General features: G+C 50.4%; 1 protein-coding gene across 11 annotated transcripts in view; it reads left to right on the top strand.

Moving 5' to 3' along the window:
• The window catches only part of ZFAT (zinc finger and AT-hook domain containing), a 251,245-nt gene that overhangs the window by 158,750 nt on the left and 73,364 nt on the right, over positions 1–19,131 (top strand). For 4 of the 11 annotated variants that reach the window (XM_042973111.1, XM_042973108.1, XM_042973116.1 and 1 more), the window contains 2 exons: positions 4,112–4,238; positions 6,849–6,979. In XM_042973111.1, the coding sequence (XP_042829045.1) occupies positions 4,112–4,238; positions 6,849–6,979 (258 nt within the window). Of the gene's footprint in view, positions 1–4,111; positions 4,239–6,848; positions 6,980–7,240; positions 8,562–8,730; positions 9,769–10,251; positions 10,441–10,760; positions 10,859–13,107; positions 13,415–19,131 lie in introns of those variants that run through there. The other 7 variants (XM_042973110.1, XM_042973115.1, XM_042973109.1 and 4 more) reach the window with 7 other exon arrangements.

The raw sequence follows: 19,131 nt of genomic DNA, 5'->3' as shown, positions 1-19,131 counted from the left end.
TAGAAAGTAGCATCTTGCATCTTTCCCAGCCCCCCAGAAAGGTGGAGGCATGTCAAAGGACAAGAGACCACCAATGGCCAGAGTGGGAACAACTTGAATAACAAAGCAAACAATGGTAGCATTGTACTACAACCCAACAGATAAGATAATATCTGTGAGTCCATACTGATATAAACGGATGGTGGGGAAGGAGCACTTCTTCCACACGGGAGAATTCTGAACAATACATGTAGAAGGAATGAGGGAAATAGAATTCCCCTTAGAACACTGCAGTAATCATTGCTGCAGGCAAACCCATCCATGAATGCTACAATTAGTAGACACAATTTAAGGAAAAACAGAGTGTCTACATAGCCTCAGAATCTCTGCCCCCAAGTATTTACTAGATCACAGAGGGAAAAGTAGTATCTGTACAGTAGAGGCATCTGGCAGACCCGGGGCTAACCACGCACCCGGAAGTTAGCATCCTCAGGGGTCATGGTGACCTCGTGTGCCCCCGGATGTGATGATGAGAAGGACCCCACCCACCCACCCCCCGGCATTCTTCAGAAAAGCCTCAGCCTCCATCCAATCACGAGCAACTGTCATGTATCCAAATGATGTTGCTGATGTGTATGGTCATACGCCTGACCAGTACTCCTCAAAGTATGGTCACGAAAGACAAGGGGAGACGGGAGAGCTGTCGCCAGTCGGAGGAGACCGTGACCCGGCACTGGGTCCTGGGACAGAACCGGGACACCAGGGAGCAAACTTGTAGAAAAACTACCTAAAGTCTGCAGTTCATAGTATTTACCATACCAGTGTTACTTGTCGGCTTTGGTAATTGCCCTGTGGTTGTGTCAGATGTTAATGCGGGGGGAGGCTGGGGCAAAGGTGTATGGGAACTCTTCTGGAAGTCAAAAATAATTCAAAATAAAAGAGTCAAATGGGGGGATTTTTTTGTGGAAGGGTAGGGACACACCAAGATGGAGAGGATAAAGAAATCAGCCAGATTCCTCTTAGCACATCCACTTGTGCAGATTGGATTCTGAAACCGTGGATGTATTTTATATAATATTAAAAAAAAATAACGTTTAAAAAATGCAGACCTTAAACGTTGAGAGTAAAGGGAAATAAATGCTTCTAACTGTATCTGAAAACGATGGCATAGCTACACAGAGGAACTGTTCAGCAGTCTTTTAAGGTAGGAGTTTGCTCCTCCCTCGTGGGGCATAAGCTAAGGCGAAAAGAGCTGCAGAAACACGTACTCTTTTCAATTATTTTGTTGTTGGGGGAGGGTTGATACTGTTACTCTGAAGCTTTTGCTAGTACTTAGTAACTACAGCGAAGCACATCCAGCGTATCTCAGTCCGTGGGTTTATACTGATCCTGGGGCAGACGCTCAGGCGCCTTGTAGGATATTAGGGCATCAATTCTGTTTTGGTAAGTAAAGGCCAAGAGTCCAATTATTTTAACCATTTTCTGAACAAACTATACCTCAGCATAACCACACATTTGATGAGGAGAAGCTCCTATTTATAAATTTTTCAGCTAACAGACGAAGATTGACAAGATCACCATTTTGCAATCCTCTCGTGATGTCACGGATCCAGCAAGTGGCCGACCGCTGCCTACTGACATCACAGAAGCAGTAGAGACACCCAGGCATCACGTGTCTCCTGCGGGAAGCAGACAACACAACCCTCGAAGCGTTCCTGCCCCAAAGGGAACCGGTATCCGATTGAGTTTCCACATCTGCCAATGGGCAGGAGACACGGACAGAAGAGCACATTCAGGGATCCCATGGTGGTGTGGTCAGCGAAGTCCAGACCGCTGGAAAGTCTGGAGACAAATGGCCCGCTTCCCCCAGCAGAACTATAAATGGTGGTGGGGGGGGGGGGCAGTTGGAACGGAGGGAGAACCTAGAAATTGAAGTCTTAGGAGACGTGTCAGTCAGTTCTAATCCACGGATTCAGTAACTCACATTTGGTTTGAAGAGTAAGTTTTAAGAAATGTGGCGACTGGGGAGGTGAGGACATGGCCTGGATGTGTGGTCATGTTAAGGACTTACCATTGGGTGTTGGAGTGTCCCAGTGGCATTGTGCTTATGTCTTCAAAGAGTTTCATGTTCCAGGGATACCTTTCTGTTGTTGTGTATGTTTGAAATTTCCTGTGAGAACACGTAGGGTGTGTGTGCACTGCAGTCTGGCAGACTTGATGTTGAACCCTGGTGCCATCCCGTATAAATAAATGGCTGGACCGTGAACCGTTATTTACTTGATCTCAGTGGCCTCAGTGCCCTTATCCATGCAGTGAGGCTGGTAATACTCAGCAGGTCAAAAGGATTGAAAGACAAGATATTCAAAACGCTGAGGTCCGTATCTTGTCCCTGGGAGGCCCCCAGGGTTCGGCAGCTACTGTGGTTATTGGTGGGGGTGGTGGCATGTGTGGCCAACCTCACATCCTCATCGAGGGGAGAACGTATAGTCCTCTGGTGTTTCAAGTTCATACTGCAAGGATTTGCTCTCTGTTCATAGGGATCGGAATGCCATTTCTTGACCTAAAACCCATGTCTCCTGGTCAGTTAGTGCTTCTGTAAGTACGTGTGGTCATGGCCCTCTGCTCCGAAGGCCGTACTTCTTGCAGATGCCAACACATTACGCAGAGCGTCGAATCCGACACAGGTCGTTGGCACAAAGCCACGTACTCGACTCCAGAAGCAAGACAGAAGAGCAGCCAAGAAGCCGGTCTCAGGTGCTGGGTTACCTGTGGGGTGACGAGCTGCCTATGCCACTGGTCGGGTCCTCCCCACTTGTGGTTAGGACGCAGAACCCCCCTCCCCCCATGAGAAAGAAGCCATCGTGCGTGGGTCCTGTTTTTCACGGCTAAGATGTTGCTTGCATCCAGCCATTGTCAGGCAACATGTGGCTTACCGGTACTTAAAGGAAGTAGGCTTTTTTTATTTTGTTCATCTGTGCATTCAACACATATTTATTGGGTGTCTGCTACAGGTCAGGCTGGAAACCCTGACATGAACTTGGCCCCTTGCCTGGAAAGGAATAACCACCTGGCATTCTGAGCTGGATCAGTTACCATGAAGTGCTCACAGAGCATGGTAACTTCGGCTCCTATAAATTTTGTGCGAGGTCCTCCCTTTTGTTCTTTTTTGGTGCCATTCGTGTTTCCTGCCTTCTAGCTCACCCACACTCCCCACCTCTTCCAGAAAGAGAGCATTATTGATGCAGATTTCTTGTGGAAATTCTGTTCCTCCTCTTCTCTCCTTGGGGCACAAGGTAACCTGTGAATGTCACTCCAGCCCCTCCCACCCTCGCGACTCCTGATTTTGCAGATACATTTCCCGTGGTCTGTTGTTTATCGTATCCTTCGTATGAAAATGAGAGTGGCCCGAATAGCCGAGGCTCCCTGAGCGCTGGGTGCCAGCACGTGTTACGGTGCTTCCTTCCACCCGCAGCTCTGCTGTGCCCTCCTTCCGTCAGCCTGATGGCTCAAGGCCCCGGGCCCGGGTAGGTTCCGGCAGCACTGACAGCAGTGGGAGGAGACAACGGCCATTAGAAGAGCACGTACGAGACTCTCCGCGCATGTCTAATCTCTAAATACGAACAGCACACTCCGTTCCCTAAGGCAAGAGTGTGTACCAGGAAGCTTTCCACCAAAGCTGGTTTCACAGCGTCTTGGTGGGTCACCTGGGTGGCTCAGACGGTTTAGCGTCTGACTTCTGTTCACGGTGGTGAGCTCACGGTTCATGATTTCGAGCCCTGCGTTGGACGCTGTGCTGACAGCTCAGAGCCTGGAGCCTGCTTCGGATTCTGGGGTTCTCTCTTCCCTGTTCCTCCGCTGCTTGCTCGCTCTCTCTCTCTCTCAAGAATAAATAAACGTTAAATAAAATAAAATAAATAAAATGAAATAATAAAATCATCTTGGTATTTGCAAGGAGAAGTTTCCTTTTTGGGAAGTGTGTTTTTATCGGAGCAGCGGATTTCTCAGGGACGCCAGGTGCGTGAGGTGCCACAGGGGCTCCTCGTGCGTATTGATTTGGTCTCAGTACGTTACCCTGGGGCTTGTGGGTAACAGGTGGCCTTCTGGATCACTCAGATGATCTGTTTTCGTTTAGCCAGCAACAGAAGCCCCTGAGGAGCCCTCCACCCAGTACGTGCACATCACAGAAGCCGAAGAGGACGTTCAGGGCACGCAGGCAGCCGTGGCGGCGCTCCAGGATCTGAGATACACTTCCGAGAGCGGTGAGAGCGCGCGCTCGGTCCCCTTGCGCACCTTCGAGCTGCCTTCCAGCTGGTCTGCAGCAGGCAGGCGGAGTGAGTGAATCTGTGAGGGAGCGGTGTCCGTGAATCGGTCCCCTTCAGCATCCTTGGCCCACCATTCGGACTGCAGGGGGCCCCGCCGTCAGACCGGGAGGCCTCCGCCCCCTGATAGGAGGCCAGGAAGCTCAGCAGAGGCAGAACTTGACGGCCGTGCGGCCAGGCCTCCGCACGTACCGCGAGAAGAGGGCTTCGCTGTAAGGGGCCGGCTGAGCCCCGGAGCTGGGCCTGCCGTCTGGGTTTCTGTCCCATCCCTGGCTGCCTCGTGGGCCTGTCTCCCAGGGGGCTGGTTCCAGCTCCAGGGGCAGCGGCGGCCTCGCCAGGGCCGCCCTGCGGAGCTCCGAGCCCAGCACTGCCTGCTTCCCAGCCGCCTCAAAAGCCCCGAAGCAGGATTTCTGTGTCAACAGTCATCACTCTGAAATGCCAGATCAGTTTTAGGTTCAAACCACTCTGCCAGCCTGGTGGTGATTGGGGCATGAAACTTAGAGGCGTTTTCCTAGTGCCCTTTCTAGCACATGAACCCCAGTTAATGTGTGACCATAGCCCGATTTGCATTTGGAGGAAGGCATTAAGTAGAGGCAGGATGGGAAATTGCCATTTTTTTCCCAGTTCTTAAAGCCCTGAAGAGCAGGTTGTAGGAAGCCTGTGTGGAACGCTCCTTGGGGCTGTTACTTCGGGGCTGTGCTCACTGGGCCGCCGAGCTCGCGGGGACTCAGGAGACAGCGGACAGGGTGGCCCGGCCCTGGCTGATAAATGGGGCATCCAGAGTGGAGGCCCAGCCTGAACCTGTGCTTCCTTCCTTCGTGTTTGGTGACTTCAGCAGTTGTTCAAGCTCTGGCCTTGGCCTGTCTGTCGTCATCCCTGATGCATGCACACACACACACACACACACACACACACCCTTTCTAAAGCCTCTCTGGGGTTTCTTCCTGGCACTTGGACTAAAGCTCAGACTTTGCACCCATGCAGCCAGGCTGGGCCGCTCTGGGTCCTGGCGCCCTGCCCTGTGTCGCCTGCCTCCTGTCTCTGTGCCTGCTGTCCTGCATGGGTTGTGCAGGCACGGCCTTCCTCTGTGCACTGCCCTGTGTGAACTCTGTTCCCTGCTTGGTTTTTCTGGCCACCTGCCTGCACCTTCAGTGTTCAGATCATATGTCGCCTGCTTGGGACTCATGCGACGTTTCTGCTGTGTTCCCTGATTGCCTCCCGATATGGGACCAACCTGGTGTGGTGATAATTTGCTTACAAATCTGTCTCAGGAGCCCGTGAGTTCCGGGAGGAGGGGAGAGAGTGTTAGATGGAGGCCGATTCCCTGCTGGGAGCCACGCTCCTGGTGACAGGCTTGCTAAATGGTCACTGAGGGAGCAAGCACATGAGGAATTAAACCTTACTTTAGCTCAGTAAGGTTTTCAGGTAAATGTTTTGTAAACAGCATCTTTGTTGTAAACATCTTTGGACGTTCAGACTGGCTGGCTACAAGGCACAGTTGACACATTTCCCTTAAGCAGAGAGTGTGTGTGCACGTGTGTCTGTGTCTGTGCTGGTGTCTTTGCATGCACGTGTGTGTGTGTGTGTGTGTGTGTGTGTAGGGGAGCGCCAGGGTGGTGCAATGTGAATACGTACAAGTCGCTAACGCTGTCACCGCCCCAGTCCCATGCCAGCGCCTGCCCTCCACATCGCACACATCACGTTCCCCTCCTCCGTCTCTTACTGACGGACTCACATTGGGCCGTGGCCCAAGGAAAATGGGTCCACGGGGATGCAGACGCGCGCGGAGACTTGGTAACATGATGCTAACACAGAGATCATGCGGTAATTTCCCTTTTAGTGAGTTAGCGATCAGGGTCAGAGTGCCGTGTTCAGAAGAGTCGCAGATGGCCAAGCAGATGGTGAGAGCAGGCAGGGTCTATACTCCGTAGCTGCCCTGATGATACGGATTCCAGTCTTCTGAGATGATTAAAATAGAACCCCAAGCTTAAACTGGTTTGGCATTCTGAAGCCCACCGGTTTTAATAATTGAGACATCCTTGGATGTTCTGTCCTAGCGTGTGTGATTTATTTGGCACGCTCTCTTGGCCACCTGCTGTGTGTGTGCTCACGGGACCCTGTTTGCGGTTTGCTGTGCGGGCTGGGACTTCTCAGGGGTCTGTTTGGAGAAGCAGGCTTGTGTCACCAAGTATGGATTCAGAGCATCTGGGCTTCAGCTCTGGCTTTGGGCTGTGACTGACCCAGTGACCCCAGGCAAGTCTCCTGTCTTTCTTGTGCAGAGGTAACCAATCCACGAAATGTGGGTGTCTCGTCACAATGTCATCTCCCCACAGGATCGTTTGGGGTTTTGAGATGTTCTTATAGAAAGTGCTTTAAAGCTATCAAGTACCACACGGATTATTCTGTTGTTAGAGCGAGCGATTGCTGAGAACCCATGCCTCCCCCGAAGAAGACCACCCAAGAATGGCCTCTGTTAAGGTCTGGTTTTGCACTCAGTGCCCTCCAGTGCCACTGGGCTTAATGGTGTCCTGTTTGTTTCTTCCTTGTAAGGGGACCGACTTGACCCCACGGCTGTGAACATCCTCCAGCAGATCATCGAGCTGGGCACCGAGGCCCATGATGCCACCGCTGTGGCCTCGGTGGTTGCCATGGCTCCAGGGACAGTGACTGTCGTGAAACAGGTAAGGACCCTCCCCTGCCTCTTAAGTATCATCCCCTCACACTGCCACACGCCCTGTCTCTCTCCTTCCCCGTGGGTTTTCAAGGCCTAATTTACCTACGGTGGGGTTTGGAAAGAGAGAGCTCAGTCTCACGCATTTCTTACTCTGCCTCCGATTATTATGGGCTCGTATCTTCAGGAGCTCCGTGTGTGGAGGTATGTTTTAGGGGAGAGGAATAATACAGTTTTTAAAATTATGGAATCTTCATTTATTTCTCTTCAGAGAATCCCAGAGTGAAAAGGAGCAGATGTGGACACACTTGGACACATCTGTCACGAAAAGCAGCCCTCGGTGCCAAAGGCACCAGCGAGCAGAATGAGTGGGGACCGTGGGGACAGGCAGAGAAGCCAGGAGGGCTTCCCCGTGGACCCCATGGACCACGGACTGGCCGTATTAGATATGCAGCGTCACCTGGCTGATGGCTGAGCCAATGGGAAGGACATCATCCGTTTTTGAATCACGGTGACTCTACTTAATTGACAGTTAAACAGTTTGGCTCATTTCCACCCCCAGAGACCTTACCAGCTGTTAAAATGCAGTGTGTTTGGGAATTAGATCATCCTTTTGTTCTGTCTGTACCTATCTCTCTACTGCCTCTTGCTTTGTTTTACCAAAGATTTAGTCCAGCTTACCCAAGCACTTAAAAAAAGCAAAACAACAGTAAACACATCAGACTCAGGCAAAGTTCAAGTTCACGGAGTAAGGTGAAATGCACACTGTAGAGTTTTATGCAGTTAACCATTCCTGTAGCCATTCATTCAGGAGGTACTTAGTAAACACCCGCTCTCACTGGGCAGCATGCCCGGGGTTCCAGGAGAGAACCAGTGCCTGCCATCAACATGGTTACTCTCTCGTGGGAAAAAAGTAAGACACACACGAACGAGTGAGACACAAAGGGTGTCAGATGGCGAATAAGTGCGGAGGAGGAAAGTAAAAGGAGGAGGAGGCCTGTGGGCCCAGGAGTGTGCTTGGGGGGTATTTAGAAAGGACTGTCGGGTAGATTGCTGATGTTTGAGCAGAGCCCTGGGAGAGGCGTGTGTTATGGGAGGTATGCATGTTAGTCTGTGAATTTGGTGCTGAATCGTAGAAGGGTAAAGCAGGAAATAGGCAACACGGACTTCGTAGAAGGAGTGGGTTTTCTTGGCACAGACAAATAAAGATGTTTCTTAGTGCGGCTCTGACATGAGGACCCGTGGGTGCCGTGTCCCCAGCAACCTCCCTTTGATAAATGGGAAGTACGCTTCCCGAGCTGTCTCCACGCCCGTGCCCCCAAGTGTGCCCAGGCCACAATGCAAAGCATGAAACCCAGGTGACAGAATTCTCTGTGGAGTTAGTACGTTCTGGTTCGACTCCGGCTTTCCCGACCTGCAGACAAAACTCAGCATGTCTAGGTGAACGTGTGGACCGCGTATCCCAGAAACGCTCCTCGGTTGGTGTGGTTTCTCTCAACAAGATCCTGCACAGAAGTCGCGCAGTGGGATGTGGCGTTTCGGTCTGCAGGGCCCTGGCGCCGGTGGGTTGGGAACAGACCCGCACGCCTTGTTGCTAACCACTCTGTTAGCTTCCTTTTGTATTTACTAGGTCGCTGTCTTCCGACTGTCTTACTGTAGCTTTTCTGAAACTGGTTTTCCGCACCGTGACCTGCGGAGTCCTGAGCTGGGCCTGGCGCTTCAGGAAGGGTCTTGCCGGTTTCCCTGCCAAATTCTTTTGAGAATTATAGGAAGGTGCTCCCGACGGTGATTTGCCACTGCTCCGGGACGTGATGTCTTGAGCGTCGCAGGCAGTGCGGGATACGGCTTAGATGTGCTTCAAGGCGTCAGGCTGCCAGCACCACGTGGGATGAGGCAGATAAGCCTCCAGTCCGACCAGTGTAAACAGGTACAGTGTGTTTTGGTGGCAGAAAACAGTGGCATCCTTTAGAGAATCTTGTGGTTTTTTGGAAACTCAGGGCGAGGAGGAGCATCCGTGTCCTGCACGGTCTGGAGCAGCTGCGTTTGGAAATGTTCCCCAAGAGTGTGTGTTCTCGTCTCCATCCTGCCTGTCTGGCCTGGGACCTCGCTGGCTGGGGCTGTTGCTACTTAATGGGTGGAGGATGGGCGGATGGACCGGTGAGCAGGCAGACAGCAAACACCCCCTCCTTTGGCAAAGGGGTTGCAGTGTGTTAAAGAATGCCCTCTGAACTCAGTTATCCTATCATTGAAATGTCGAGATGGCTGTTTTTATTAGAGAAATTGGTGTGATATTTTTCTTCTTTTCTGAAACTCTGGTCTAGGATTTTTCAGCAGAGGAATTACCTCTGCATGACAAGTGTGCTTGCACCACCGCGGTGTGGACTCTGGCATACCTGTTGGCATAAAATATTGCCCTTCCTTCCCCGTGCAGGGGACCTCGGTGCTGGGGATTTCGTCCTGCTGCAACCCAAAATAATAACACACATAGTAGTTGCTCAGTAAATGTTCATTAAGTAGGATGGAGGGAGCTCTGGTTTTCACGTTTTGAATTATATCCCGTAGAACAGTACTGGAAAGGAAAAAGCAAGATCACCTTGTCAGTAAAGTACATGGCATGTGTTGCAGAAAAAAAGGTTTTCAGGTTGCTACTGGATAGCTTATTTGGAGATCTTTTTCAGCTTTCCAGTTTTATACATATCTTCAACAGGGCCAAAAACATTCCAGGTTGTGTGTGAATGGATTCTGGAGGCTTAAAAATCTCAAGATTTCTTCCCACGTGAAAAAATAGTTATATGCTCTGTTCCTAATTTTATTTTTTCCTAGTTTATTAATGTTGATTGAAAGGATCTTTTCTTTACAATTTTTTTTAACATTTATTTATTTTTGAGAGAGAGAGAGGCTGAAAGAGAGGGAGACACAGAATCTGAAGCAGGCTCCAGGCTCTGAGCTGTCAGCACAGACCCCGATGCGGGGCTCAAACCCACAAACTATGAGATCATGACCTGAGCCAAAGTTGGACACCTAACCGACCTAGCCACCCAGGCGCCCCAGAAAGGATCTTTTCTATATGAAAGTGAATCAGTGATCATTGAAAGTGGTTAATTTCCAGTCTTTTTGGGTTTTCAGTTTCTGGGTTGAAAATACCGGCAGGCTTGGTGGGTAGGCTGGGGGTATTGGAAGCAAAGAGCTAAGAAAAAATGGTTTCTTGGGTTGCTTTCTTCTTGTTCTTAAATGAGACATGGAAAAGACCTCGCCCATAATTCAGACTGTTTAAATTTTCAGTTGGACACAGACACATGTCCTCAACGATTTCCTGTCACATCCTTTTTCTCAAGCGTCAGCATTAGAAACAGATTCGCGGGGATCGAGTGTCTCGAAGTGTTCAGGAGTACGAGTCCTTAGCGCGTACCGCACCAGCCGGGCCCGGGGAGACGCTCGAGAGCTTTTAGTGCAACTAATTGTACTTGTGAAGACCAGACAGCTTTCGATAAATAAATTGGTTTCTCCCCACTCCCCCACCCCCCCCGCCTTTTGTTAACTCTTGATTTAGGGTTTTATGAGGAGGAAATTTACCTTTGATTAATAAAACTGCCTTCAGTAGATGAAGGGTGAGACCTGCCAGCACAGGAAATATTAGCATAAGCATCTCTGAGTCAGTCAGTTACTTAAAGAAAAAACAGATGCACCACCACCACCTCCGTGGCTCACGGCTTAAATGCCCCTTTGCTGTTTTTCTGGATCAAAATGTATGTTTGAGACTGAAAGCTAACATTTTATGTACTGATGTACAGCATCCGCTTAGCAGACAGCCCATCTGCGGTGCACCCGTCACCGTGTGCGGCATCATGGTTCCCTCGCTCCTCTGGCTGCTGCGACAAACGGCCCCCGAGTGAGTGGCTTCAGACTGCACAGATGTATTACCGAATAATTCTGGAGGTCAGAAGTCTAAAATGGATTTCACTGGGCCAGAATCAAGGCTTCGACAGCTGCGATCCTCCTGGGAAGGATTCCCTCTCTTGCCTTTTCCAGCATCTAGAGGCCCCGGCATCCCCGACCTGAGGCTCCCTTCCTCCACCTACAGGGCCAGCAAGGGCAGAGCGAGCCTTCTCACACCCCATCGCTCTGGCCTCTGCTTTCTCGCCTCGTTGCTTTCGCTCAGTCAGGCCCTCCTGCCTCCGTCTCATAAGGACCCTCGTGATTACATTAGGTCCTCCCAGATAATCCGGGATAATCTCCCTATCTCAAGGCCCTTAACTTAATCACATCTGCAAAGTCCCCTTTGTCCTGCAAGGTAACAGTCTTCAATTCTGGGGATTAGGGCATGGACCTCTTTGAGGTGGGGGCGCGTTAGTCTGTCTACCATGCTGGGTTCTGAGGTTAAGATAGGTCCTGCTCTCAAGAGGCAGATAAACCTGGCGAAGGAAATGATTCACTCTTTTATTCAGCAAGCACCCCTGAGCCGCTTCGACCAGCCTGGTGCTGTTCTTGGCTGTTTCAGTGAACAAAACAAACGAATGGTACGCTTGAGCTTGCTTGCTTGCTTTTTTTAAAAATTTATTTATTTTGGGTGGTAATGGAAACACAAGCGGGACAGGGGCAGAGAGAGAGAGGAAGAGAGAGAATCCCAGCATGGAGCCCAGCATGGGGCTCGAACTCCTGAACCGTAAGATCATGACCTGAGCTGAAACCAAGAGTCTGATGCTCAACCGACTGAACCCTGCCCCCCCAGGCACCCCAAGGAGCATACCTTGTAATTGAGGGAGATAGCTAATGTGTACGTGTACGATAAATAACGTGGTATGCTGGAGGTGAAAGGGGAAAATAGAACCAGCAGAATTCAAGAGGTCTGAAAAATGCGGACCTTAAACAGGCAGCTCTACCCGAGAGTAATGAACGCCTTGGGGATGTCAGCCAGTGCCTCATGGGTGCTGTGGGAGCACCAGGGGCTGCCCACCTTGAACCTGGGTCTGGATTGGGGGCACGTGTTGGGCAGAAAGGGCTTCATGGACGCCATGATGCCCGAAGGGAGTTCTGGATGGTAGCAGGGGGTTGGGTGGGCGCGGAGCTCCAGGCAGAGGAGAGAGCAGGAGCTGGTGGCCAGTGCTGGGTGACTGGATGCAGGGGGCGGGGGCAGGTGGGGCCCCGCTTCAGTTAAATGATGGGCCCTCTTGCAAGCACCAAGTGGTGACAGAGGAGCCCAGAAGGACCTCAGCCTGGTCTCTCCCTTCACTGTCCCTTCCCACTGCTCAAAGGCCAGTGAAGAAAGCCTGAGTCCAGACAGCCCACAGCTTCCTGTCACTTCTCGGAGCCAGATGTCCTTTCTCCATGGGCTTCTTGACCTGTGTTACCCCTCTTGAAGGCATGTTGGCATTTTTGACAGATCATAGTTTCCAGATTTTTCCATTTAGTCACAGAGCCCAAGTAGTGAATCTGCACTGAGCATTCCTGCCATTTGATGATCAGAGGAACCCCTTGTCCTCTCTGATACTGTCACTGACACTGGGCATGGCCTCAGAGCCTGGTCCCCAGGCCAGCAACGTGCACCACACCCCTTTCTTCCATGTTTCTGAATAGTAAGGAGACTTTATAATCACTCAGCATTTTCCTTTTAAGAAGGTCAGGATGACTGAACAGGTGGTTTTTATGATATGGGTCTTTTTGAGTTAAAAAAAAAAGCGTGTTGCTTATTACTGTTGAGGGTGACCCCTAGACAGCAGTTGGGGGGGTGCATTGTGGGGCATCACCCTCTGGGGCTGTGGGGGTATCTGTCTGGGAAAGGACCTCTGAGCTGGAGGTGGAGTGGATATGTATTATTCATTCATCTGTTTGCTTTTAAAATCCAGTAGCCTTTCAGGGTCCATGTGGTATTTGTGGCCTGTCTGGAGCATTTCCCTGTGCCCAGGGACTGACCTGTCACAGGGTTAGTCCAGGCGAGGCTGTCCAGGGGGCATGCACTTTGCCAAGCTCGCTTCTCTGTGACTCAGTTACCATTTCTGCTGAGACTTGATGAAAAAGCACGTTGTATTAGTGTCCCGAGAAACAGAACCAATGGTGTGTGTATGTGTGTATGTGGGTGCGTGTGCACGCGTGTATATCTGCATGTAAACAGAGACTAATTATAAGGAATTGGCTCACCAGGTATGGAGGCTGACAGGTCCCAAGATGTACTATCTGTAAGTTGGAGCCCCAAGCGCTGACAGTGTAGTTCACCTGCGTCTGAAGGCCGGGGCACCAGGAGAACTGATGTTCCAGTCTGAAAGCCAGGAGGCTCAAAACCCGGGAAGAGCTGGAGTCCAAAGGCAGGGAGAAAACCCAGTGTTCAATCTCCAGGGTAAGCAGGCAAGACAAATCTTCTTCTTCAAGGAGAGCCAGCCTTTTTGCTGTGTCCAGGCTTTGGCTGATTGGGTGAGGCCCACTCACACTAGGAGGGCAGTCTGCTTTACTTAGTCCTTTACTTTAAATTGTTTTTGTTTTTTTTTTTCCTTTGCAGATTTTTACTTAAATTCTAGTTAGTATACCGTGCAGTATTGGTTTCAGGAGTAGAATTCAGTGATTCGTCACTTACATACAACACCCAGTGCTCATCCCAACCAGTGCCCTCCTTAATCCCCGTCATCCATCTCGCCCACCCCCCCCACCTCCCTCCATCAACCCTCAGTTTGTTTTCTGTGGTTAAGAGTCTCTCGTGGTTTGTTTCCCTCTCTTCTGTCCCTCTCCCCTTTCCCATATGTTCATCTGTTTTGTTTCATAAATTCCACGTATGAGTGAAATCATATGCTAGTTGTCTTTCTCCTACTGGCTTATTTCAATTATCGTAATACACTCTAGCTCCATCCACATCGTTGCAAATGGCAAGATTTTATTCTTTTTGATGGCCGAGTAATACTCCGTTGTATGTGTATATCACATCTTCTTTATCCGTTGCCCAGTCTCCATAGTTTGGCCATTGTTGGTAGTGTCGCTATAAACATCAGGGTACATGGACCCCTTCGGATCTGTAGTTTTGTATCCTGTGGGTAAATACCTAATAATGCAGTTGCTGGATTGTAGGGTAGTTCTATTTTTAATTTTTTGAGGAACCGCCATACTGTTCTCCAGAGTGACTGCACCAGTTTGCATTCCCACCAACCGTGCACGAGGGTTCCCCTTTCTCCACATCCTCACCAACACCTGTTGTTCCCTGTGTTGTTAATTTTAGCTATTCTGACAGGTATGAGGTGGTATCTCATTGTGGTTTTGATTTGTATTTGCCTGATGATGAGTGATGTTGAGCATCTTTTCATGTGTCTGTCAGGCATCTGGATGTCTTCTTTGGAAAAGTGTCTATCCATGTCTTATGCCCATTTCTTCACTGGATTATTTGTTTTTTGGGTGCTGTGTTTGGTAAATCCTTTATAGATTTTGGATACCAACCCTTTATCGGATATGTCATTTGCAAATATCTTCTCCCATTCCGTCGGTTGCCTTTAGTTTTGTTGATTGTTTCCTTCACTGTGCAGAAGCTTTTTATCTTGATGAAGTCTCAATAGTTCATTTTTCTTTTTGTTTCCCTTTCCTCCGGCAGAGTGTCTAGTAAGAAGTTGCTGCAGCTGAGGTCAGAGAGGTTGCTGCCTGTGTTCTCCTCTAGATTTTGATGGTTTCCTGTCTCACGTTTAGGTCTTTCATCCATTTTGAATTTATTTTTGTGTATAGTATAAGAAAATGGTCCAGTTTCATGCTTCTGCATGTTGCTGTCCAGTTTTCCCAACACGTTTGTTGAAGAGATTATCTTTTTTTTTTTTTGTTTATTTTTGAGAGAGAGAGAGAGAGTGAGTGAGTGGGGTGGGGGCAGAGAGAAAGAGAGAGAGGAAGACACAGAATCAGAAGCAGACTCCAGGCTCCGAGCTGTCAGCACAGAGCCCGACGCAGGGCTCGAACTCACAGACTGTGAGATCATGACCTGAGCTGAAGTTGGATGCCCAACTGACTGAGCCACCCAGGTGCCCCGAAGAGACTGTCTTTTTTCCGTAGGATATTCTTTCCTGATTTGTTGAAGATTAGTTGACCATATAGTTGTGGGTCCTTTACATTAAATGTTAATTTCATCCATAAACACCTTCACACAAACCATCAAGAATAATGTTTGACCAAATATCTGGGCATCCGGTGACCCAGTCAAGTTGACGCATGAAATTAACCATCACACATGTCTATGTGCATTTCAGAGTGTCAGCCGAAGGTCATTGTTTGCTCCAGGCAGTTATTTAGTGAAATACCCAGTTGTCACAGAAATGACTTTGATTTACAGATTTCAGAGAGGTTTGGCAGCTTCCGGAAAGCATACGTATTTTGGTAGCTGTACACGTCTCTCACAGTTGATATTTCAGTTCAAGGCTCAGGAATGAGCTCCCATCCTGCAGATTCTTGAGGGGGTCACAGTTGAGATGCCAGCAGAACCACACCAGCCCCGGGGTGGGGGGTGGGGGGTCTTCTACTGAACACGAATATTCCACCTCAGTTGGCAGGTCAAGAGCAATTAGATCGTTGTTACTGTACCTCTGCCCGCTGAGTGACTATTTCACCGGTGACTGTGATTAGCAATACTCTGTTGGCAGGGCCCGATCTGTCCACACCGTGCATCTTGCTTACAGCTAAGGAGTCATGCTCCCAGGTCAGGGGTGGTGCACCCACTCGTTATTCCTGGTCCTCTGCAACCCTAGAGTTGCCGCTCTTCTGTTCATGATTTTCCCTGCATGTGCTGGATGCTTCCAAGCTGTCGGCCAGGGCCCCCGCGACAGGGAGCGGCTGAAAGGAGCGATTAATAAGACGGTCTCTGACCTGCAGGCACCCTGCCTACTTCCCTCATGCAGACCCTCGGCTGGCACGGTGCAGAATTATGCTGCCACCTTCTTGTTCAGAATCCCAAATGCTCTTACCACGTGCTTTCACTGCTGATTTGAAAAACAAACAAACAAAAGCAGAAATCCCTTATTTGCCCAAAGCAACCCGTCTTCTGCCAGCTGCTTTCCCACGCCCTTTGCCATCCCTTGGCGGGTCACCTGTGGTGGATGGAGCCGGAGGGTGAAGTTGACGTGTCAGTCTGGGGGAGAGGGGCGTGCGGAGCCCCCCTGGGCTCAGTGTGCAGCGCTTAGTCCGAGAGGCAGTTTTGGTAGCAGTTCGGGGGGTAAGACGTGTTGGTTGCCAGCCATCGCTAGAATTGTTGCTTGTTGTTTGCAGTTCATTATTTTTGCAAGGAAATGCAGTCCGTGTCTATGGCTGACCACGCATACCATTCGCCTGCTTGCGAGAAAGTGCAGGTGCAGCCTGTCCTGTTTTTAATTGAAGGCCCTGAGTCATCCGGTCTCCTGATGCCCTTTTGTGCTGTCCGTGTGTCCAAGGGCATCTGGTGGGAGACGCTGTTCTGCAGAAGGTGCTTCTCAAGTGCAGCCGTGGCTGGGAGAAGCCTCGCGCCCTGCGATCCTGCTGGAAGGAGAGCTCAGAGTTGGCCGCCTCCTCTGGGGGTGGATGTTGAGCGTTTCATGATACTTGTGGCAAAATAAGGGGGACAGGGATCTGGAAGGTGACTTGTGTGAGGCTTCAAAATCTGTTTTCAGTGTTCTTTTAAAACAGTCACTGCATTCTATTAATATGATTGTTCAACTGCACGGCAAGAGACCTGGCGGCAGAATCGCATTGGCACGGAGACTCTTGCAATCCTTGAGAGGTCAGAGAAGATCCTGGCCATCTGCGTTGTCATAAAGCTGGACCGAGTCGAGATCTGTCCCCTTATCCTGCCCACAAAAGGGACCAGGAGAAGCCCTTCCTGTTTTGTTATCCACTTAAGTTCAAATAACTGGTGAGTTGATGGACTTTTCTTGTTCCCGCAGGAGGTACTTTTTAACTCATGCGGTGAGCAGACCTGTCCCTGACTTCCAGCACCACCCACAGGGTGGCAATAACAGGAGCGCCTCTCACGCTTCCTCTCTGTTCTCCTCTCCCCTCCGGGACCCCCTTTGTCTTCAGAGCACTTGCCTGAGTACGGGAGACATCACAATTGCAGCGTTTCCTCCTTTTACACCACGATAAAACACTGGCGTCTTCGGTTCTGTTGTTTATTCTCCTTTGCCATTGTGGTGGTTTTGCCATGGTTGTGGTTTGTCTTTCCAGAAGATTAGGAAAAGGCATACGTGACTTTAAAAGAGCTGATAGTATGTGCAGCTGCTCGCGTGTTCTATTCCTCCTCGCGTGGTGGGAATGTCCTGTGTGTTCCGTGCCTCCTGGTTTTGTAGGGTAATTACAGTCAAGATGGACCCCGGTACCTTTGGAAGGGCCCACGCAGGGGAGTCATGGGTCTTTTGCAGGCGACCGAATGCATTGCATGTTGCAGGGGCCGAGGGCATATGTGTGACTGCTTCCTAACTCTTGGCGGGGGCTGGTGGGGGAGGGTCTAACACCGGCCTCTCTGTTAGGGCCCTGATGGATGCCTGCAATCCAGATAGACATCTCCTTTTATTCCCAGTCCTTTTGAGCTTTATAGAAGCACAAAGTGTCACCGATGACTTTCTTTGTTTTCCCCTTATCATATCCCGTACTATGAGAACCGGTTGGTTGTCAGCTACACGTCTTGGGTAGTGAGGTTTGGCTCTCGCCTAAAGAACTTTATGGTACCATTTATTTGATCCTGGGGCCCTGCCAGTTTTAATTCTGTCAGGCTCCTAATTATACACACAGGTAGCCTCTTCCAATGCTTTTGGACTTGACGTTCCTTCTAGAATGTTGCTCTACCGCTGCTGCAGGGCGACCTTCACAATGTCGATCCAGATTCAAAACATTCATTCAGGGTCTTGGCAGTGGGTTATGCTCCCTTGTCACCTAATGCCAACTCCTGTCCTTTGTGAGCCTTCCTTAGTGCTCCCTTAGCCCTGTGAATCTTTATCTTTGTTTTAAATAAAACCTCCTTCAGAGACCTCGGTGTCTGCTGTGATTTCGGGAGGATGACTTGAAGAATTGCATCCTTGTTCCCACCTCTCTTATTACTTGCTGAGCTCCTTTATCCCCTGGCAGTGATGGAAAATTCCACTTCTTTGCGAGATTTTAAAGTAAAAATAAGTGCCATGATCTCTCTGTGGCCATGTGGGAAATTGTCTGAAAAAATAGAGGATAAAGGTTTCCCGATCTCATTCCGGCCCTCTTGTTCATATAAAGCATCTTTCACTAGCCTGGGGATGTCAGTCTGTCGAACTTTTCTTCTCTTTTCTCTTCCTTTTCCCTGAGCCCTGATTTTCCTACTGTTGGGCCCCCGGAAGCTGTGGCTTGGCTGGTACTGTTTGCAGAATCCCACTTTGAGTTTCAGTATTGTTGGGTTTTCTCACTGCTCCTGGGGGCCTGTTTCCTGATCCACAGCCTGGGCTGGGGCAGGTGGGTTTCATCGGCCTCCTCCCATCTCTGCAGCTCGCCCCGCAACAGCCCTGATAGGAGGGAGCCACAGCCGTGGGCCCCATCTGAAGGATATGTGCTCTTGGCCTTCCTTGAGTTTGCCCCGGGACAGGGCTGCGGCCAGCAGGTTCCACTTTGCATCCCCCCCCCCCCCCCGGCCCCGGGAGCAGTCACCTCCGTCCTGCTCTGAGGAGTTCCCCTAACCCAGCACTGGGGACTCCACAGCCCTCCCTCCCCATCCCCGTTAGCTTCCCTAGCCGTGAATGCCCACTCTCCACTCCAGTGCTCAGCCCGAAACCAGGGGTTCCCCACGTGTGATTGTCAGCACGTCTCCCCTTGCTGTGGCATCTGCCCCCACAACACACCTCACGTGTCCCTGTGTCCAACAGCCACCCGCTCCATCTAGGCAGCTGCTACTCCAGACGTGGTCTCTGGACCAGTGGCATCAGTCTCAGGGAGCTTGTTAGAAGCTCAGAGTGTCTGGCTGCACCCCAGACCCCCCAAGTCAGGCGGCACGTAGCACCATCCCTGGTCCCCACTGATTTGTGTGCATGGCCGAGTCTGAGAAGCTCTGCTCTAAACTGTTGGTCTCCCCACCCTGGTTTACAGACCTTCTCTTCACTGAGACCTTCCCTCCTACTGCTCTAAGGATTCCAGCACCCCTCACTTAAAACCCTCCTCACTGAGACCTTCCCTCCTACTGCTCTAAGGATTCCAGCACCCCTCACTTAAAACCCTCCGGTAACT

This window comes from Panthera tigris, chromosome F2 (assembly GCF_018350195.1).
Source record: "Panthera tigris isolate Pti1 chromosome F2, P.tigris_Pti1_mat1.1, whole genome shotgun sequence".
In the NCBI taxonomy this organism is placed as follows: Eukaryota; Metazoa; Chordata; class Mammalia; order Carnivora; family Felidae; genus Panthera; species Panthera tigris.
This window is presented reverse-complemented; position numbering and strand designations above follow the sequence as displayed.